At 38.2% G+C, this 22,633-nt stretch overlaps 1 protein-coding gene across 1 annotated transcript in view; it reads left to right on the top strand.

Moving 5' to 3' along the window:
• Nucleotides 1-22,633, top strand: part of ano3 (anoctamin 3) — a 55,354-nt gene that overhangs the window by 5,723 nt on the left and 26,998 nt on the right. Inside the window, exons 2-13 of the mRNA XM_042341600.1 lie at nucleotides 2,699-2,887; nucleotides 4,756-4,872; nucleotides 5,519-5,646; nucleotides 6,772-6,930; nucleotides 7,932-8,032; nucleotides 8,574-8,618; nucleotides 9,847-9,978; nucleotides 10,275-10,381; nucleotides 11,587-11,642; nucleotides 16,185-16,306; nucleotides 17,976-18,110; nucleotides 18,559-18,655. Of these exons, the coding sequence (XP_042197534.1) occupies nucleotides 2,701-2,887; nucleotides 4,756-4,872; nucleotides 5,519-5,646; nucleotides 6,772-6,930; nucleotides 7,932-8,032; nucleotides 8,574-8,618; nucleotides 9,847-9,978; nucleotides 10,275-10,381; nucleotides 11,587-11,642; nucleotides 16,185-16,306; nucleotides 17,976-18,110; nucleotides 18,559-18,655 (1,386 nt within the window). The 5' untranslated portion in view covers nucleotides 2,699-2,700. The remainder of the gene's footprint in view (nucleotides 1-2,698; nucleotides 2,888-4,755; nucleotides 4,873-5,518; nucleotides 5,647-6,771; nucleotides 6,931-7,931; nucleotides 8,033-8,573; nucleotides 8,619-9,846; nucleotides 9,979-10,274; nucleotides 10,382-11,586; nucleotides 11,643-16,184; nucleotides 16,307-17,975; nucleotides 18,111-18,558; nucleotides 18,656-22,633) is intronic.

Below are 22,633 nucleotides of genomic sequence, written 5' to 3'. Positions count from 1 at the left end.
ATGCTAAGCTCCAACGGATTTGAAACACAATACGTTTGTATATAAAAGTATTTGGTAGACACGTCAATGTATACTGCTCTGACATAGTTTTCCGAGACCTAGTTGTTAAATGTGGAAGCATCCACTAAGTTCAAACTATGTTTGTCTCTTGCTAGAACACTTGCATATGGTGAGCTTACAACCAATTAGTGCTATGGAGTTTTTATTAAGAGCTTCCATACATAAAATTAAAGCATTGTACTTTGGGAAAGCTTGAAAGGGGGAAGAAAGTTAAATTATTATCCTCTTCATGGTCAGGGTGCATTAACAAATTATTTTCCTGCACATGTATACAAGGAATCTCATGGCCAAGCTACCATTTGTGAACTTTCTCCCAACGTATGAGATGGACTGCCCAATCTCCCAACTCTGACCACCTTGCCTGCTGCTCTCCAACAAGTGGGTCTGAGCTGTTGAAAGCTCCAGCAGATGCAGAATAGAGAAGGCAAGGTAGATCCTAGCCTGTCGCATGTAGAAGCTAGTTGAGGATAATTAGTGTAGTTCTGCCTGGTTTTATTCGCTTTCCTTGTGATGTCAGATTAAAATTCCAAGTTCATTTTCATAATTATCTCCTTTCGTGACTGGAATTAACAAGCTACAACCGTTGCTGTGCAGCATTTTCAGCTTCATTAGGATACATTAAATATAATTTTTTTTGTTCTAGTTTTGGGACTGCATCAGCTTATGGATATAGAACTAACAAGCTGTTTTAGCTGCTTATTACATGCCCACAACTAAGGGATTGGTAACATTAAACTTTCCTGTGTCACAGTTGGGCAGGTTGCCAGAAAGGGTGAATGAGGCCAGGACTGATTTCAACTGCTTGATACTGTGATGGGTGGGGGGGCTAATGTTAATGTGGGTCATCTGGAAGGATGAGATCAAATGGGCCAAAGGGCCTTTTTCATGCAAACCAATCTCGTGATCATGTAATTGTTTGAACTTTGGTGCATCGAGTGAATATATGGAAATCAGGCCAGTCCCAGCAAGATTTCCAGTCTTTCCTGTGTCGCAGTGTCCTTAACCTTGCTTGGTTTGCTTCTCTGGTGTGGAGATTTATTTTTCCACCAAAATCACCTGACTGGAAGGTCTGCGTTTTACAGTCTAGTTTGAGGAACTCTCCATTATTCCTACACTCCAGCTCTCAATGCCTATCAAAATGGGGAACGTGTAAACACCAGCTTATTAGATCCAATTTGCCCACCAAAGATTGAGAGTGAGAAAGAAAATAGCCTTAGATTGAAGTAGCAAGGAGAGAAAAGTCCAAATTTCCTAAATTCTTCACCGTAACTGGGCAAGAAGAACAAAGTGAATGTATTAATCTAAAATCGCTTTATATTATTTTCTGTCCCCTCCCCCATTTACCATAACATAAGGAGCTTTACAAACAGATTTGCTATGCAGTTGTACATACATTGGATGCCTATTTTTATTTTATCCAAATCAAATTTTCTAACTCACGGATATTAACACTTAATCCCAATATGTTAACTCAAACTATAAATCAGAGCTATTCAACATACATTTTTTTAAAAAAGACAAGATTGAAGCTGTTAACCTTTGAAATCTCGTTTCTGTTTTTAAATGAATTCCTTCATAATCTTCCATTTCAACTTTCAATGGGAATACTTCTTTATCCTTAACAATGAAAGTTAAGGTCCACATGTTCTATGAAGTTCTTAACTTTTCAGCATTCGAAGAGAATGACTTCAGAGTTTTAAGCCATTGAAGGTTTCTGAACATTTGCTATTTTAATCTCCATGTAGTTCCTTTTGTTAAAACGGTTGAATATACAAAGATGTTGACTTGGCTCAGTCAGTAGCATGCTCGCCTTTGAGTCAAAAGGCTACAGGTTCAAGCCCCATGTTGGTATGTTGAACTTGTAGATTAGGCTGTCGCTGCATTGGAGCACTAGGAAGGGCTGCATTGTCAGAGGTGTTGTCCTTTGGATGAGTTGTTAAACCATTGCATTGTCTGTGCCTGTTCAGGTTTCCCTTAAAGATACAATGGCGCTACTTGAAAAGAGAAGGGCAGTTCTCCTGGTGTCCTGGTGAAGAAACCCCCAGATCAATTTGGTTATTCACTTCATGGCTTTGTGAAGTGTCGCTGGATGCAAATTGATTGATTGAAGCTCTTTGCAATGTTCTCCTGACACTATCGATTGCAAAGATTATCACGAATGAGCTTTAACATATCAATAGTCACTTCAAGAGTCATTGAAGTCGCATTAGGATATGTAACTGTTAGCGCTCCATCAAGTCTTCATCCACTCAAACTTTACATACGGCAGAATACAGCTGTCATCGCACAACGGAAGGGAGCTCTTTGGTATCCGGATTTACCAGGGTGGGCTCTGGATCATGGATCATCAGCTCAGAGAAGAGCCAGTAAAGAGAAACCATGCAGAGGAGAGAGAAGAGAGTATTTAATAAACTACTTCTAACATAGCATTTAAAATGAATCTAATCAATATTTCTCATATTTTATTCAGTGTTGCCCTTCCATCACAATTATGTAAATCAACCCTCGATTCAATGTTTTTTTAATTAAATTGCACCACTTGTTAAAAATGGTTGGCGTTCTCATTAACTTCTGACAGATTCAAGCTATGTTACATTGGACTGAGGAGCTCACAGAATCTTTAATTCTCGTTCTCTAGGAATGAACACAAGTGTCAGTGGCATTATCAAAGAACAGCCATTGAAGCCATCTAGACGGAGCCTGCCCTGCCTGGCTCAGAGCCAGACGCACCCTTTGAATCTGAACAGACATTCTTCACAGCATCCGCCAAGCAGTAAGGAACCAAAGAGTGCAGGACCATCTTCCACAAATGTTTCGCCCGAGAAAGGTCAGTGGCCACAGAAAATCTCTTCCAAGGCATTCTTGATCAATAATGCTTGGAAATACGAATGGTGCAGAACTAAAATAATGGTACAGTAAGTAACGAATGAAGCTTCTACAAGTCTACAAAAACAGGACAGGAAAAGGTTAGGCTTCCGTGTGGATGATAAGAGCTTGTCAGCCACCATTCCATATTTGCAGGGCGTTTTGGAATCAGACGCCAGGATATTCGGCTCAGTGGTCCAATGTGGTCTCTATAATTTTTGTCCTTTAAGGTTCTGCTTCCAGCCACATACTCTATTCCCTTAATTGTGGTGGTTAAACAAGTAGGATTGTTTAGGTACCAAGCTTCTCTTCCTCTCTTTTTTTGTTGCAGAATCACAGAAATTGTCTCATGGATCACTTGTTCATTTCACTCAGCATTTATCCCTATACGCTCCCAATACTATTTTTCAAGTGGATACCTATCCGGTTCTCTTCAAGAAATCAATCAGCTTGACATCGCTGACTTTGCTTCACATAGCCTGACCAAAGAGCCAAAGAAATACTATAAATTTTAGTAAAAGCTGTTTTGTATTTCAAATGGATTGGAAAGTGTTTCAATATCATTGACTGAATCTGAGAATTATGAACAATATTCAACAGAGAAATGTTGCTGTCCTTTTGAATCATCTTAGGTCTAATTTAATTAGCATTGTGTATGATTGTTCAAATTTTTTTTGCTGTGTAACAGCAAAAGAGTGCTGATTGCGTTAGTGGTTAATTGCAGAATTGCAAAGGATGCTGTTTCCCTGCAGCAATGCAGAAAAAACTGACATTAGAAAAATAGCTTCACTGGAACTAATGCTACATTAATTTTTTTTTGGTGTGCATTTTGAAAGATGATAAACTTTTTTTACACAACGTTCATGTCCGTGAATATACGAGGAGTAAAAAAAAACCTTGCTGCAAATTAATTGTTAGAAACTAGACCCAAAGCAGATCACAGGTTTACAATTGATTTGTAATTGAAATTAAGAGTTACAGAGTGCTTTTGTGTGAAACCTAGACATTGTAGTTTCATAAAACTTTTTAAATAGAAGGGAGATGTAACTTCTTCTCTGGCAGATCTTAACGGTTGAAGTGGTTCCTTATTACTTCAATTCACTGTCTTTATTTAGTGCACGAACATGTTGTACATTGATCATCTTTGTCCTTTGCTGTTGAATTAGTCAGACTGTTTATTTAGCATAGTGTATTAAAATGTCTATTATAATTATCAGTACTAATGTTCTATTCCTCCCAAGTATGTTTAGGTCAGTCCTGTTGTTACACACAGAACCTCATAATAGCTCTATTGGAACAATTGCCAATGGAATTATCAAGCCTGGTAATATAAATTGAATCTATTTTTGTCATGACATTTGGATAATCCATCAAAACAGATTGAAGCCCTGCACATATAAAGAACCCATTAAATATATTTCATCTGACAAATCTGTTTGAATTATAATTTGGCCAAATATACTTATGATTCTTCACATTTTGGATTGCTTTGCAATCATTACCTTTCCTTTTGTCATTTCCTTAATAACTTGGCAAAATGTGATTTGATGGCAAACACTTAGAATGTTTTCAGTTTGAGTGAATCCCATTTTGGAAATCCTTCATGTGTTATCTCCGAGTGAAGGTTAAGGGGCAAATCGTGCAAGGTAGTCTACATTGCCTGATTATCTTTTTGTATGCTTGTGAGAGCTTTCAGTTCATAGTCTTTTGTCTTGGTACAGTAAATCATGTATTGTACCCTATGCTTTTCAACTCTTTGAGATGTACCCCATTCAGTTGTATTTGAAGGTAAAATAAATCTATTGAACTATTTGTTGTCTTTCTTTGCAGAGGAGGTACCTGCCCAGCCTGAGTCACCTGAGCAAGCAGCGGAATATAATTTTGATCAGCAATACCATTCCAACTTTCCACCACAAGACCCTTATGATGAGTGCGTTGTCTGCCTAGGTAGTTGATAGCTGTACCATTTGTGTTGGCTTTAGCAACAAGAATAGCAAAGCGTCTCTTGAGTTTTGTTCCAAATGTTAACATTAATGATGCAATTCCACAGTCTGAAACTTACTTGTACTTTTTCTTCCAATAGAGTTTTTTTTACCTCCAGTTGTTGCATAGAATTTGCCTTGTCTAAGTGGACTTTAAACAAAAAATCAGTACTTATTATTGGTGACATTAGTACTGTTTGAAAGGCTCTACAAAAGAACAAGCTGTTTTCTGTATTCAAAAATTCCAATTGTATAGCACAGAGAAGGATATATCTGAAATGATTTTGCTTTACTATCCAATCTGTCATTGTAAATGTCTTTTGAAATGTAATCAATATTTTTGCCTCTGGTGCTTGCAAAATGATGTGGTGTTCAGCAATTGTAAATGTAGCATTGGTAAGGTACTTTCATTAATAAAGCAATTAAAGTCATTAATAACTCAGCATGCTAATCTCGGTGACGCAAATTCACTGCCTTTATGTAGAATCAGTACGGGTAAGAGGTTTGTGTCATTTATTTTTAATTTTGTTGAGAATCTCATGTTAAACTAGTCTCTAGAGCATTTTTGTTATTGACTATGAATTAGTGAATAGGATTTATTCTCTTTCTAGATGAAAATAAGGAGAAGAGCAAAGTAGAGTCAGCACAAAGAACGATTGCCTCACGGATTGATCACACCTTTCTCCTCCAGAACACATTAAATTGTCAAACATCAGAAGCTAACAATGAGAGACGAGAGGTATTCAATTCTTTTCCTTCTGTGTTGCAGTTATCTTGCTTATTAATGACACTTGTAAGGAATCCTTATCCCTAGACTCCTGTTCACCTGCCTGAGAATTTTGGGCTAGAAGGTAATTCAAAACCCAATTGCGGAATGAGACGGGGCCACTCAAACCATCAGTTTGCTCCATGTACAGATCATGTGAATTTAATTGTGAATTACACCACTGCTTAATTGAGACATGAGGAAAAGTTCCATAAATATTAGAGAGAAAGAGCTTTTGTTCCCTCTAAACTTACTGAGACGTTCCAGAATTTGTGCAGTAAGCCTTACTGGAACTGCTGAGTGGAGGAGGAACCAGGACCCAGGTATTGATTCATAGCAATGTATCCTCAATTCATAGATAAACTTCATGAAAACATTTCTTTGAGATATTTAGGGAAGTGCTTTGAACAAAAATTAGTTGCTGTAAAGATTTCCTGTTCCCTTTGGAAGGTGACTGTGTGAACATCGCTCAACAGAAGGTGAGTTTAAGCTAATTCGGTAAATGTTAATGAATGCATTTGTAATAGGAACAAAACACAAAGTCTTGCTTGTTATTCAACAGGCAGGAACTGAGGGTGATAGTGCAGCAGAATGTTTACACGTATAGAAAAGTAGAGCTGATGAATTTGGAGAAGTGCCAATTCGACACTACCCTGTGTGGAAATCATAGTGGCGTTTAGTTCCAAACCATTTGCTGGACACTCTCCGTTGAACAGATTGGTCTCTGGGTTCATTCTATTACACGTTTTGAATTTGATTGCATTTTAAGACAGTGTTGATAGTTTATCATTACAATTGAAGAATACAAATGTATTCAATAAATCACCCAATAAAAAAACTATTCAACGCTATTCTTGATTTTTATCCTGCTACATGTTTTCTACTTCCATCCCTCTGTTCGTCTCGATTTGCATGTGCCTCTAGCCTCATCTATTATATATCTAGCTGTCTTGCATACGCTGAACAGATTTAACCATTTTATTCTGAAAGGCCAACGGGTTACTTGTGCACCTGGGGACGACTTGAATTGCTATTGAATCATTGCCTGGCTATTCCCCCGTGATGCAAGTTTTAACTGAATTTATCTTTCTTTCTTAGGAGGAAGCAAAATCTGTGACAAAATTTGGTCTTTTCTTCAAAGATGGAAAGAGGCGGATTGACTATATTTTGGTTTATAAAAAATCAAATCCCCAGGTAGAGAAGAGAAGCACATTTGAAAAGAACCTCAGGGCGGAAGGTCTACAACTTGAAAGAGAGGTGTGAACAAATCCCATTTCATTGTCTTTTATCCATTTATTTTCTGGTTCAACTAAACGTTTTCTACATTTATTTTAAGAAAATAAAGGATTTGGGAAAGAAAAATAGTATCTTTCAGTGATCGAATCCCGTAGCGCAGGGGTTAGTGCATTCGCCTCGCAAATGAGAGGACCCTGGTTTGATTCCGGGGCAGGGTAAAACTTTAGGCAAGTTTCCCTTCCTTACTCCACACTCCTCTGTTTACCTAGAACTAAATAGGAACCCAGTTGTTAGTTGATTGGCGGATGGCACTCCTGGGATAATAATCCCTCAAAATAATAATTTGGTTATGCAATCCACAACTGTTTGTGGGATATTGTTATGCGCGATTGGCATTTCGCCCACAAAATACAATCAGTTCACATCAGAGTGTATCCATGAAGTGATAATACACTGTACAAATGAAAGGACTATTATTGTTACAATCTGAAGCATCAATATATCATGAGGGAGAGAATAGTCTCGATAAACTGAACATATAATGGCTTTTTCATCTGTCTTTAATGAATAAAGATAGTATTTACTGAGGAGTTAGCAACTAATATTGATCTTACCTTTCTTATGAATCTCATAATTTTTGGAAAACTTGGAAAAAAATGGTGTGTACATTTCTAGTGAAATTATGGGATTTTAATGGCAGAATACATTTCCAGATGAGCAATGGACTTCATTTTCCTGATAGCAATCAAACGAGAATGGTTTCATTTTATTTATCGTTACCACTACTTCACTTGGTAAATGTGAACTAGGCCTTTTAGGAATTAATAATTAATTTCTAAGGTTTTTACCTCAAATTTCCCCTGCTGTAATGATTGAACTTTTGATTTTAGTTTCGTGCTGTGATCGTTAAAAATAGCATGCATTAAACTTTAAGAAATGCAAAAGATTGTAAGAATTCCTCTGTAAATAGATGTTTGGGCAGTAACTTACTCCCTGTTTTCTTTTTTTTCTTGCAACTGCAGCCTTCCCTCACAAATACCGATATAATGTTTGTGAAACTCCACGCACCTTGGGAAACGCTTTGTAAATACGCAGAAAGAATGAACATCCGCATGCCTTTTAGGTACTGATCGTGGGTTGACTGTTTCAACTGCACAAACTGTTGAAGTCTATTATTGTTGCAGGTTTGAATGCTCATTAGAAAGGACATTACAGTAATGCAGCGATCAGGCAGATGTTAACCTGAACCATTTCAGTCTTTCACACATTTGAAAAATCTTATCAGCTAAAGAAATCTGGATTGTTTTCCAGTTTTTTTAAGCAAAATCCTCAACAATGTCATTCCTGCCAATTCTCTTAGTTGTGTCATGTGCAAAATTTCCGCATTTAGTGGCAACCTGTTGAGATGTAGTGGCGAAACATACTAATACAACAGGGAGAGAAATACCTTAACCATGTTTCACAAATCCACTATTCTATTAACAGTGAAACTTTTCTAATTTGTGTTCTCCTATCCATTGAAACTCGTAACACAGAATGATATATGCATGATTTGGTCTTGTTTTGTTAATAACTTCTATCCTATCTGTGTTGACACTTGAAATGCACAGTGAGGGTATTTCCCAGCTTTCTGATCCGTAGTTTGATTTTTCCTATTCTTCCAGGAAAAAATGTTATTACACTGACTGGAAGAGCAGAGCGCTGAGCAGGTTGGTGGGTGCTGTGCAGTATTCGCTTATATCCCATCCTGCAAAAAAGTTTTGCTTGGCAGTTGTAATGTCACTGCTGAGAGGCTCTGTCCGATTTGCTATAAGACAGACACAACCGTAAACCAGTGCAGTGTGCAAATTTTATCCGATGGATTGCACCTCTATTCAACATTGCAACTCACTTTGATTTTTAAGTGAATGAAATGTTGTGAAATTGTCATCACTTATATTGACGATCCTAGCATGTGTACTGCATTTGTGTTAGCTCGATATTGCAATTGGAATGGTGACATGCTTCTCATAGTTCAATAGAAACCAGCATAATTGCTTAATTTTCTCTAATGTTTGTGTACTCATCACAAAGTAGAATCTGGATCATAAGGTCAATGACTCTGCCATCTGTTGAAGCGAACAACATTCTCTTAGGTGGGCTTCAACCTACGCGGAATAAGCAAAATGGTTTATGTGGTAATTGACCAAAACAGTTGTTAATTTAAACATTTTTACCATTGTAACATTATTAATGCATAATTGTTAATTGTTTAAATCTACACTTGCTTTTGTTTCATATTGCAACAGCTTTAGCTTCATAGAATTACGTAACCTGTTACAGCACAGAAATAAGTCGTTCAGCCCAACCTGTCCGTGCCATTGACTGTACTCCACATAAGCCTCTGCCTCTCTTATTGCCTTCTATTCTTTTCTCCTGCCTGTATGCAAGCTTCCTGTTATTTATTAGATGTATAATATAACTGTATTCATGATGGATATATAGGACCATTACAATACGGTGTATACTGCCTGCACTAAAAAGTCACTAATGACATTTATTAATATTCACAGCATTAACATTATTTTTATTATTAGAGTTTGTGGACAGCTAAAATGTGCATGTAGACATAGAAATAAAATTTGATTTATAATCTGATTTCCCAAACCAAAATTTTCCTTTTCATTACTTGCGCCAAACTGATATTCATTTTCTCTTAAAAAGTCAAATGATACATGCAATAAATATTTTTCCTGTCATTCCGTAATGTAATCTGATTACCAATTGTATGTTTCAATATGCATCACTTCACTAAACAAAACGATTCTGGCCTTGGCCACTTTAAAATGGAGATAACCTTTGAATAAAAAGTAGCCAGATGTAAAATGAACAATGTTCTAGGATTATCTCAGCATGTTGTGTTCCATGTATCAGTCATATGACATTTGCTTATAATAGTGTTCAGAGGAACCTACGACAGGTGAAGAGTTGGTTGCCAAGGAACCCAATGAAGCTTGATAAAGAAGCTCTACCAGACCTAGAAGAGACTGATTGCTACACAGCCCCCTTCAGTCGGGCTCGTGCACACCAGTAAGTGACTTGCTGCCTCAGAGTTTGAGAATGCATGATAAATATTTGCCAAAATAATTATGCGTATGTATTTTATGCACTATTAATTTGTAGGAGTGAGCTCAAAGCAGAAACGTAGGGCCTTTTGAAGATCCTGAGTCACCTGCAATTGCACCTTTTGATCAAGCTCTCTCAGACGCTACCCTACAGAGAGCTCGCCATATAAGTGCAAGATGTTGTTGACTTGAATCGCAATGTTTGTGCTGTGGGCTGGATAAACTTATTTCTGCGTCTGCCTCTTCTTTCCCCCCTCTCAGTTTTACCATAAACAACAAAGACACCTTTTTCAGTAACGCCACAAGAAGCATAATTGTACACCACATGCTGCAGAGGACCAAGTACGAAGATGGAAAGTCCAAAATGGGTAATGTTTCTGGGATTTATGAGAATGATTGATTGAGTGAGTGAGTGGTGGAACCAGTGAGTTGAACAGATGTAGGACTGGGTTAATGGACTCATCGAGTGGTTCAGTGTGTGTATATATGTACTGAGCGAGAGAGTCGATAAAGGTTGTAAGGTTCGATGTCTAAGCTGAGATAGCTACTCTCAGCTGGGGTTAATAGTGCTACAATATACAATTACTGAGAGAGACAAACTCAGTCTTGGCTTGTTATCCATGGATGAACTCTATGGCAAGTTCGAGTAGAGAAAAAGCTGGAACAGGATTGAGCTTGAGTGAGACGTATTATATACCATAGCTCTCAGTTGGCTGTATTTCAAACAGCCCTGTGTACCTACTTGATAAATAATTTTCAATAGTGAAACAAATAGTTGAAAGGTTGAAGCACGCACTGATTGACAGTAAAACAAAAAGTTACAATAAAAAAACTAACACTCTTTTGGAAACCTTTAAAACTCGTAGTGTGGGCATTTTGCAAGTTTTGTCTTATTTATATTTATTGAAAATGTTTATGGCAACTTGCACTTAGAAGCTAGGCAGCTCAATATATCTAGAAGGATATTTGCTGAATAGGTGCACATCTTGCTACTGGATTTTACAGAGAAACCTGGGCAGAGCATTATTCTTGCTTATAGTTAACACCCACGCAAATCCACACTTTAAGGAATAAAATGAGTCTCTCACTTCTAATCTGATATGTTTGAAGTATTTTTTGAAAAAGGAACAGAAGCGAGATAATATCAGTGTCTCTTCAACTAATTGAAATCACTGTTGGAGTCTTCCTCCAGACGGTTTGGCAACTGCAGGCAAAAGCGAGCTTTGGTTCCCAGCATCAAATTTGTATTGTGGATTTGATAGCACACTTTTGGGTGGTTTTCCACCAAGCTTCCAGCTTCAGAGCACATCTTGGTGTTGCAGAAAATCGTAAGGAAATAGTTAGGGGGCCAACAAAATGATTTTTTGAATACGAGCCCCGTTTGTGGAAAATGTAACCATTCTTAAAGGCAAATAGTATTCCTGAGATATTTAAATACTATAAATCTTAGTGTTTCTTGCACAGTGCCAACAAATTGATACTCCAGGTTGTTGCACAATTCTGTGGAATGATATGTTGAACTGGTAAATGTATTGCACAATATTTCTCATAAAGCAATTTGTTTTTCTTGTAGGTTTAAATAGACTACTCAGCAAAGCAACATATGACTCTGCCTTTCCTCCACACGAGGTGAGTTATGCAGCATTTTGCTGTCGATGGAGGGAAAACTGATAAGTACATGAGAGAGAAGGAATTAGATGGATAAATGTGTTTGAGAGAGAAGTATTGGTGCGGAGATCAAATGCTATTATAGATTATGTAAGAAATTCGGATGGAGACGACCAATGCAGTGGTGCAATAATCCAAGGTGGATTAAGTAATACAAACAGTTTAATTTATTCTTAAAACTGAGACCATAGATACAGTAGAATCAATAGCGATTTCACTGGGAAATGTACTGACCATCTACGACACTCCAACTATTTCAAAGTTACGACTTTCTTTTGTGTGTTTCTAACTCCACCTCCCCCAGCCACCCTTCGCAGGCTACTTTGCACGGAGAGAGATATGGACAACCTCTGGGCTGCCTTCCACAGCCTACTTGTCTCAGCCTTGAGATAGCAGATGTTGAGGCTGTAGCCTTTTTAATCAGAAGCTGACCTCAACCGGTCCAGCGAAGCCACGTTTTAGCCTTTAAAAAATATTAAATATCACAAACTTTAATTTTGCAATTATTTGAAATGAATTGCCTCTTTCTCTGCCTTAATGTTCTCTGTGACAATGCTTCTTAATACTTTGTTATAATATGAAATAATTATCTTCTATTTAAGCAATACTTATTTAAATAGAATATTTCTCTACTGGCACATAAATGTTGGTTAAGTGACTATTTATTGTGAAGCACGGCATTGTGTGTAATTTAAGCTCGACTCTTTCCTTTAAAGATGTTTTTGTCAGAAGGGCAACAGTTTTCAGAATTTCTCTTGTGTTATGGCAGATTAATTCTCATTTTCTCTGAATAAAAGAAGCAACTACTAATAATAATTAATAATGCTTGTATTTGATATAGTGCCTGTCACATCAGGACATCTCAATGCATGTCATAGGATTTTATTTTAAAATGTGGTGACTGTGTATTTCTTACGTGACTGTGGCATGCCAATATCCCACAAACAGCCGTGATGTGAATGACTAATTTATTTGGGGGATTGTTTGCCAGGACATTGGGGGGAAACTCCCCTCACTTTTCGAATAGTGCTATTGTATCTTCAACGTTCAGTTTAACGTCCAACCTCAGTGTCTCATTTTATGGTTTTGAATTGACTGTATTCTGTCCTTGCATTCACACAAGTGACAAGTGTTTGCTAAGCTGCTAAGATGAAGATCTTTGATTATTTGATCTTTGACTCTTTGATTCAATAAATTGGTGATGCTGTGGATATAGTGCACTATTCTGGCACAAGCAGTCAACCTGCTGCAGTGTTTACTTGCAGTGCATATTGTGCAGCAGATGATGATCTTTGTTTTATTGCCTTGGCTACAATGCTGAGGGACTATATCCATTCCCCACACTGCAGCTAGAGTATTGCCTCGTAACCATTAAGTACTGATTGACCTTCAGCAGCCTTCGCTAAGTCTGTTGTTTCTAATTGCGAGTAAAAAAAACATGCCCTATTCTTACATTCTACATTGCAGCTCAGAGCACTTCCATGTGTTAGTAAAAGAACCTTGCTTATGCTGTTGAATTCACAGGATATTACCATTTCTCTGTTCATCGGGTCTTCAAGTTGAATTCACTTTGTTTTGACTATTTTTCATCTCCATGTAGAGAATTTGAAATTCATACATTTCTAAATGTAAGTTTTTTACAGTGGCAGACGAGAGACAAATGTTCTTTCTTTTCTCTGCCATCTTCCCCCACACAGAAAAAAAGAGTGTTCGTGTGTGAGAGAGAGTTTATATTATCTATGACTGTAATAGTAAGGATTTTGATGCGTTTAAAATTCCAACAGCATTGTCTACTCATTCAGCTCCAACAGTGCAAAATCAATGAATAGTTCGGAGACCCTGAAAAGATAGCTCCAAAAGATGATCATCATATACTTGAGATCAGCAAATTCCTGTCTCCCTACTAAGTGAGATTTGACAGCACAGAATACCTTACATTTCTGACCTACAAAATATCTCTGGGAGTGTATAGTCAGAATAATAGACAAAGTAAAATAGTTTCCTCCTCCACAATACACAAGAACCCCTAATACAGTGCCAGTCAGAGAATCTATCTGATATAATGTTTGCAGAATGAATTTGCATTTCAACATTGCATCCCAAAATTCCACCTAGTTTCAGCCTCTAAGACCATCCTGTTGTAAAATATAAGATCACACAGAATTAGGGACCATTCTTAAATTTAATTTTAATTTGAAAGCTGATTACGCTTAAGAACTCCAGAAATCCGGCTTTCTAATTAAGACGGAATTCAAGAATTTCCCGCAATTTGCTCGATGTTAAATTTTCAGACAGTTTATCAGTCTACGGCTACACCTGGGAGACATGTCGAAGAGAGGAATAGTTTTGGATAAAGAGAAACGATTAGACTAAATATTTTGGCCTGATTTAGAAAAGTAAAGAGTTTAAGAAAAATTTCCATGCATTTTGTTCTCTGTAAAAGGATGTAATATGGGATCTATCTTCAGTAATGAGCAGTGTATTTTATCGCCTATGTTAAAGATAGTATCTTGATCCTAGCCTCCGCTGTTAATGCCTCACTCTGTGCATGTTAAAGCAGCCGTGCTTGCTCTACAATAAGGAATCAGCTCTTTAGTAACATCAAAAGCTTGAGGGTTCTGCAGTGAACTTGCCAAGATCTTAAGCTTGAACGTCTTTAAATTCTGTACGTTCCTTTGAAATCAGCTGTGATATAAATTGGGTTTGTGTTGCAGCTGACCCCGCAATGCATTGATTGGGTTTCTGCGCAGTCTAAATTAATCATGAAAAATGATTTACACTTAGTCTAGTATCACCTATCGATTTTTTTTTTAAAAAAAGCTGGTTCGAAGCATCTTCACTGACTTGAAAATTAGAGATCATTCCTTTGATAAGTGATTATCTGAGCTGATGTGCTGTTTTCTGATGCGTTCTGGAGAGAAGTCTGGAAGTGTCTGGTGCTATAACTTACCTACTTCAGAGCAAGTCACAGACCAATATTTGATTGGATACTTAAAATGGACAGGTTCCAGAAACCTTCTATTACCCTTGACTGCAAATCCAATATCTGATGTTTAAGGGAATGAACAATAAACAATCGTGGCGAACATTGCAGTGTCAGCATGCATCAGTGCTTTAGAGAGTACTTGGCTTGAAAGACAAAAAATATGTGAATAGGTTTGGAAATTTTCAAGGACCATTCTTTCTGGTTTGAAACTTTACCAGGACAGGAGCAATGTATGATATTTCAACACATCTATTTTGTTCAACGATTCTCTTAACACCTTCCCGTTTGTGTTTAGAGTTTGTTTTCCCTTTAAAAGATAGTACAATAAATCTGGGCACAGATGGCCTTGTTTCAGTCACCAGTGAGCATCAGTATTTAGCACATAAAGTGGACATGTTAACTTGTGGGGCATTTAATAGAGTGAAAAATGCTGAAGGTGATATGATAATTACTGCTGGCAATGACTGTTCCCTCAAGTACTGCATTTTTCTGTCAGGATCAAGGTCACATACTGATACACTGACATTAGAAACTGTTGCATCATATAATCTGACGATTTGAAAGTTGTAATTCAATTGTTTCAAGGAAGCCATGTCTGTAATCTAATGACTCGTGACATTTTGACCCTATTCTCTAGTAATCCTGTAATTATTGTATTGAATCGAGTTTCAACAATTTTTTCATGACCATAAACCATTCGCAACAACATTTGTTTGATGTGGTGATCTATTTCCAAAAAAAAAGATGAACATTGAATATTGGGTGTAAAACGGACCTGGTTACAAATGGGGTCTTTTTGGATTGATTTTTTTGTTGTTGTCTATCATCCAGTCCTTGGGATTTCAACTGAGATACAGACTTACTGTGTTCTTTCTGAAAGGTGCTTTTGTTTTGTGTGATTTTCCTTTGAAAACATTGTCTCAGATCTTAAGACTAATAATCTCTGATGGCTCAAAACACAAAATACTGCAGATGCTGGAAATCTGAAAGAAAACACAAACTTTTTTTTTCTTTTTGTGAAGTTGTTCAATGTCAGAACAAGCTCTGACGAAGGGTCGTGGACTCGAAACGTTGACTCACTTTCCTTTCTCCATAGATGCTGCCTGACCTGCCGAGTGTTCCCAGCTCTCCCCTTTTTTGTTTCAGAATCCCTGATGACTGTTTCATTCCACCCAACCCCGACCCACCATTTTACTAACCCCAACACCCTTATTGAAGGTGTTATACCCTTGTCCTCAATTCACAACATTGTTCTGCTCTGGACCCACTTAGTTATTGTTTGATTCATTGCTGGCCTAGTTTTAGTCTTATACCAGCAACATTTGAATTAATTTGATCTCCTAAAATTTTACAAGGTTTCAATATGATTTTTTTGTACGTTGCCCATGTGAAACCAAGATCTCTTAGATGAGCTGTCAAATTTGAATCCATGTATTTTACAGGCCCCTGGTGCAAGATTCAGTGACTTTCAGGGTTCACATATATAGTGATAACTCAATGCTGTTTGTTCTGTACAGGGTAGCTACAAGAGCAGACTCCCAATCAAGACACATGGTGCACTTAATCACAGACACCTCCTGTATGAGCGCTGGGCTCGATGGGGCATGTGGTATAAGTACCAGCCATTGGACCTAATCAGGTAGGAATAAAGTGCATGCGTTTCCTTGCACAGTAATTCTTCCAGCTTCAGATATGCTCATTTTAATGAACAACAACAAAGTTACATTTATAGAGCGCCTTTCACGTCCGGAGGACGTCCCAAAGTGCTGAACGTTACAGAATAGCATTATTAAGTTTATTTACTTGGATTTTGGAATATTGTGCCTGCATGTCTCATGATTTTAATTGATGGTTTCTGAAATCTAAACATTTTTCAAGATGTTTTAGAAAAATGTATAATCCCAAAACTAGTATTTTCCAGGAACTCAACAATTTGCATTTTAACTTTTGTTTGTTAGTTTGCTTCTTCTCCACTCGATGTGTGTGTCATTCTCTGAGAACCATATTACATGAATTCAATAGAAACCTTGGCAAAGTAAGTGACTTTATAGCATGGCACACTGGGTTCCACAGTTCCGTTGAGCATTAATTCATCCATGGGTGCTCTTGTTATCCACTGATGACTGGGAGATATCAGGAAATGGACAACAGGAGCAATGTATGAACATCATCTGAACTCCCAGGATAGGATCATAGTCTTAAATTTCACTCCCTTCTGTCCATTATTTTACTTGTTTGGATGAAACCGATTAGTTGAGTTCATTGTGATTGGAATAGCAGCTGTTTTAAGATTTGATTACAAACCAGAACATGAGGCAAGAATCTATAATGAGGGCCATTGGATCTGATCTGTTTCTATGTAGCGCCATAATCTTAGAGCCAGCTGCACTGAAATTGTGCACGTATCGGAGATCCCTGTTATTCCTTTGCTATGTTGGTTAGATCAACAGAAACATCTGATTATAATTCAGCTTCTGGTGCCAACAGATGCTGTGACACCTTATAAACACTAGCATTCATGTTGGTAACTGACCTTCTTTCTCCTCTCCCACCCCCCCCCCCCACACACACACACACACAATGCTTTGCTTGAGATTTTAAAGGTGTGTCTAAAGTTTTTTGTAAAAAACAAATCTTGTCTTGTAAATGTATCTAATTAATGTAGTGTCATTAATGTGATACCACTGGATCACCCACTTTTCAGTTCGGATAAGGCTTTGACAAAGACACTTTATATATTTATATATTTTTGCATGATTTAAAAAAAAAAGGTGCTTCCTGCACAGCTCAGATATGACAATGGCACACATTTCAGTGCCATTATACAATGCACTAAAAAATCACCATGAAGATTAATAACCCGAGCAAGGATTAAATGGGATTCATTGCTTCAGTGAAAAGGTGTAGGAAAGAACATAAAGTCGAGATAGGAACAGCATATAGAAATGGGAATACTTTCACACTGAAGTATTACTGCACTGACACAATTGTACTGTAATTAAAAGTTTGAATGAATTGAATTGATAGACAATATGTAGTATTTTTTATTTTAATGTATTTAAACAGATGAAACTTTGTATTTACTATTAATATCACCGTGTACTATTATTATTACTATTATTATGAATATCTGAATTGCTGACCACCTTTATGATATTCCTCTCACGTGAGTGTAACATGGTCTCTGTTAATAAATTTACCTCCCATTTTTATGACGAGGTGTTGTAATTCCACTAATTTTTGTTCCTTCACAGATGAGGTCTTAATTGAATGCTCAACAGATACTGTTCCTTTTCTGTTCTATGCAGACGATACTTTGGTGAAAAGATTGGCCTGTATTTTGCATGGCTGGGCTGGTATACCGGGATGCTCATTCCTGCTGCATTAGTTGGATTATTTGTGTTTCTTTATGGATTATTTACCACGGAGTCCAGCCAAGTGAGGTAGGAAAATGTTGCATTTAAAATAGCCGATAATTTTAAATGAAGAATTTAGGGTCTTTATAATGATTCTGTAGGATGACCAAAAGTCATGATACCATTACAATGTCTAATAAGCCTTAAATACATTTTTTTTAGATAATGGGGAAGATATCAGGACATTTTGGTCACCTTAAATTAAAAGTTAAACTCTTTTAAATAAAACAAATCACTATTTTTAAACGAAAATAAATGCTTGTTGTTGTTGGTTTACCCTTCAATATGTAAATTTTCATTTTTTTGTCTTAAAGTTTTGCAGTTAAATTATCGAACCTTTTGTGACCACGAGCATGGGTAACATAACCATTTGTAAAGCAAATTCATAGCTGGTATTGTCAATATTGCAGATGTTTTGAGGAGAAATTGAGTCTGCAAGCAATCTCTCACGGTACATTGTTTTACACTTTTGTAGCAGGGAGATCTGTGAAGCCAATGACACCGTCATGTGCCCAATGTGTGAAGGTAACTGTACAAACTGGATGCTGAGTGACAGCTGCGTCTATGCTAAGGTAACAGGTTTCTGTTACACAACATAGCTTTCAGCATGTTCTTTCCTAATTAAATATGGCAGAAATGTGCAGGATTAATAAAAGTCAAGCTATTTTCAGCTCCTTGTATACCAAACAACAACAATAAGATTACATTTGTATGGCACCTTTCACGTCGGGAGGACGTCCCGAGGCGCTGGACAGTGTATAGCATTTCAGACCCGAGCTGGGGTCGTGGGGGGAGTGGGGAGAAGGGAGGGGAAGGGGGGGGTGGTGACCAATGGCATGGTCAAAGAGAAAGATTTTGAGGCGGACTTGAGGGAGGTTAAGGAGGGGGCGAGGAAGAGTGATTGGGGGATAGAATTCCAGAGGTTGGGGGCAGAGTGGGTCGGGGGACGTGGAGCAGGCCAGAGCCGGCTGAGCGGAGGGAGCGGGCGGGTGGGTTGATAGGGTCTTAGGAGGTCACAGAGGTAGGGTGGGGAGAGGCTATGGAGGGTTTTGTAGGTGAGGACCAGGATCTTGAACTGGATCCTCTGAAGGATAGGAAGTCAGTGGAGTCGGGCGAGAATGGGGGAGATGGGGTCACGGAATTTGGTGCGGGAGAGGACACGGGCTGTAGAGTTCTGGATTATCTGCAGCCTGTGGAGGGAGGAGTTGGGAAGGCTGACAAGCAGGGCGTTTGCATAGTCGAGCCTGGAGGTGATGAAGGCAAGAACAAGAGTTTCAGCGCCTGAGGGGTGAGGTAGTGGCGGAGTCGGGCGATGTTACGGAGGTGACGGAAGGCAGAGCGGTTCATGGCTTGAATATCGGGAGGAAAAGGCAGTTGTGTATCGAACAAGACATCTAGGTTCCTGACTGGCTTGGTGAGTTGAAGTTCAATTCAAAGCGTAAAAATTGTTTCTCAAAATAAAAACCAAACAAATAACATTAACTAGGTTAATAATACAATGCTTTGTGGTGGATTTGAAGTGATAATTATTGTATTGAATCTGTTACGAAACATTGCATTTTCATCCCCTGATATGTATTTTCCTCTAACAATTCTGTTTATGTAATGTGTGCTAAGATCAAACCCTTTTTCAACCCATCGTAAATAAATAGCAATAATAGACCAAATTGAATTGTGCTGATAACATTTTGTATTGATTAGATTATCCTTCCCCCATCTCTAGACTGCCTCATGCTGTGTACAATTCACTGACCTTCAGGCTATCCATGCAACATAGCATCTGGATCAAAAGTAGCATGTGGTGGGACGTGCTGGAATGACCCACTGTGTGTCACTAATTCTCGAAGTCCTGATGTGGGGCTTGAACCAGCAACCTCCAATTTTACAAGAATTTGTCACATAAATTGCCCAAAGCATTTTAAAATATGGTAATGGGTCCTTTCACAGTTTCAATTGAAAGATGTGTAATCACCTGCTGGATTACAGTCTTCTGATCTAGTTATTGAGTGCTCGGAATGTGACAAGTTACGGATTATGGTGCGAGTGTGTGTGCATGTAAAGTAATGTACATAAACAACAATTTTATTTATCGTTGAATAGTTAAGTTGCTCTTGAAGTAATTGGAAGCTCGTCAGCAAAAGTATTTGTGGGGGGAAAAAAAATGATAAATGCTTAGATTCTCATCAATTTTGGATGTTCCCTAACTCGTGAATTTTATTTTCATGGACACATATACTGTTGTGTTTAAAAGGTTACAAAATATACGGGATTAATAGGCATTTACACTGTTGTGCAGAGAGGGGAGATAATAGCAAATAAACTCACAGTTTATCAGGTCCGTTCAATCTTAATGTTGTTGAGTGAGTGACGTCTTATTTTTTTCTTAAAAATGCCAGCAGAGCATTACAGTACAGGTCCATCATCCCTATAGTAATATGGATAACATCCCTTGTTCTAACATCTTATTTCTTGAATATTAGAATCTGATCGCAGGTGGCGATGGATGCCAAATGCACGACAGTTAAAATGTAATTTTATTAACACCGGAAGCAAAATATTAAAGTGTATGGAGAGCGAAGGAGGAAATGGGATTAGAGTAAGTGATTCCCAGTGGGGAAACCTAACACCAGTCTGAGTATGATGGGTCGAATGGTTTTCTTCCTCGCTCTAAACCTTTTTTGGATTTCCGTATGGTTTTAGTGCTCTCAAGAAACAAATCAATGGATTTTATTTTTGGCCAGCTGGGTGTTTGACGTATGCGGAAACCCATCACCACTTGAGAATATCCAAACCAAACCATCCCATCTCTACATGAACATTCCAGAGATATTTGTTGGAATGGAAGGCGCGCTCTCTCCCTGGAGGGATGCATCCTGCTTACCCGATTCTGGAAAGTATTGGATACAGCTGGGGCTGGGGACCCCAGAGTGAACGTTGGGGTCCTGCTGGAATCTATGAAACTGCATATCTTACCATTGAGAGCAGTGTCTGGCAATCTTTCCTGCTGCTTGTCCAGCTCGGACCACCCTACCCCGTTAGGGCTTTGGCTTGCAGGGTTAATGGGTGTGAAGAGTCTTTGCCCCCAGTGACTGGTCAGTTTTTCCAAGTCCTGCCGATGAGCCAGGCTGACGCTGCTGTCATCAGCAGTGCCGTGGAGTACTGTAGACCCACCTGGCTCAGGAACTGGACTACAGTCAATGGTTAATTGGTTGATTTGGATGAGACTGCCACCTTTGTTGAGCGCTCAGCTAATCATTAGTGCTGACTGTGCCTGATGCAAGACGTTGATTCTTTTGCACTGAACAGAGAGTACAATGGTTGGTATTTAATCATTATAATTGTGAAGCATTGCGGGAACTCGATAGTGGCTGAACTAAACAGGAAATTAAGGAAATACTAAACAGGAAATAAAGGAAATTTGTATTGATTTTAAAAATAGTGGGAGCTTTTATCTTTGACCACATTTTTTAGATCTCATCTGGATGACTCAGTCTTTGACTAGTTTAGAATACCATCCTGGTTCAGTTGGTACTGTTCTCACCTCCCACTTGCATGTTTGTGTTCTGAAGCCCCCACTTCACTAACCAGGTTACTGAGACCAAATGTAGCATCTTTGCTTTTACCTCAGCCAACAGTAGCTAACAGGCTTTGCCAAAGATCAAAGCTGGTATTTTCCTGCTCTATCGCTCAGCTGGACATTGGATACTATGCCACTTGTATTTAATTTAGGAACTTTATCCCATCAATGTCTGCTAGCACACAATGAATGAAGTGCACTTGCACTTGAACTGGCAACGTAGTGGCTATTGTTATGCAGACAAAGTGACAGCTAATCCATGCCCGCATTATCCCCCCAACAGTAATGTGATGTGCGGATGACTCTGAACATGGTTCTCTTTGGCTCTCTGACAATCCCTGAGATATAGTGCAGGTAGTTGGTGATTTTTTTTCAGGCAGACGTAATACAGTTGGGAAAAAAAGACTGTCTGTTCAGATTGTGCATCTTTTCCCCTCTCACTGCAATGTGGGTTGGGAGTAAACGCTCAAGTTATCTGACTTTAGATATATATAGCATTTGATAATTTTAAGTTCATTGATAATAATTCCTGCAATATGTTTTTACATTGTTTAGCCTGCTGGTTTATTCAGTTTCATGACAAGTCAAATAATGACTGTTACTGAAAGCCCTGGTTTAATTTGAAGCATTAAACTGTGTTTAACTCAAATCCAGGTGAATGTCCAGAATAGTTTAAATTATTTAGATTATGTTGTCCCATTGTATTGAATTATCATATTGTTAAAGGAGTTGGTGGAAACTGTGGAACACTTTGAAGTTGCAGTATCAGGCAGTTTAATATTTTTTTCAAAAAAAGACTTGATGTAGACTGTTGTGGTGAGGTGATTGTTAGTTTACTTGCAGAAACTGTGGGTCTCCTACCTTGGAATCGAACATCTCATTTATGTCTCCAGATTAAAGTCCTTTCGGAGCATGTTGTCCTGGATTAGTGTGAGTCGGAATAGTGCCAGGAAGTGTTCCTAACAGAATGTCC

This window comes from Callorhinchus milii, unplaced genomic scaffold, assembly GCF_018977255.1.
Source record: "Callorhinchus milii isolate IMCB2004 unplaced genomic scaffold, IMCB_Cmil_1.0 Scaffold17, whole genome shotgun sequence".
In the NCBI taxonomy this organism is placed as follows: domain Eukaryota; kingdom Metazoa; phylum Chordata; class Chondrichthyes; order Chimaeriformes; family Callorhinchidae; genus Callorhinchus; species Callorhinchus milii.
The sequence above is the reverse complement of the archived record's forward strand: the minus strand, read 5'-3'. Positions and strand labels throughout refer to the sequence as shown.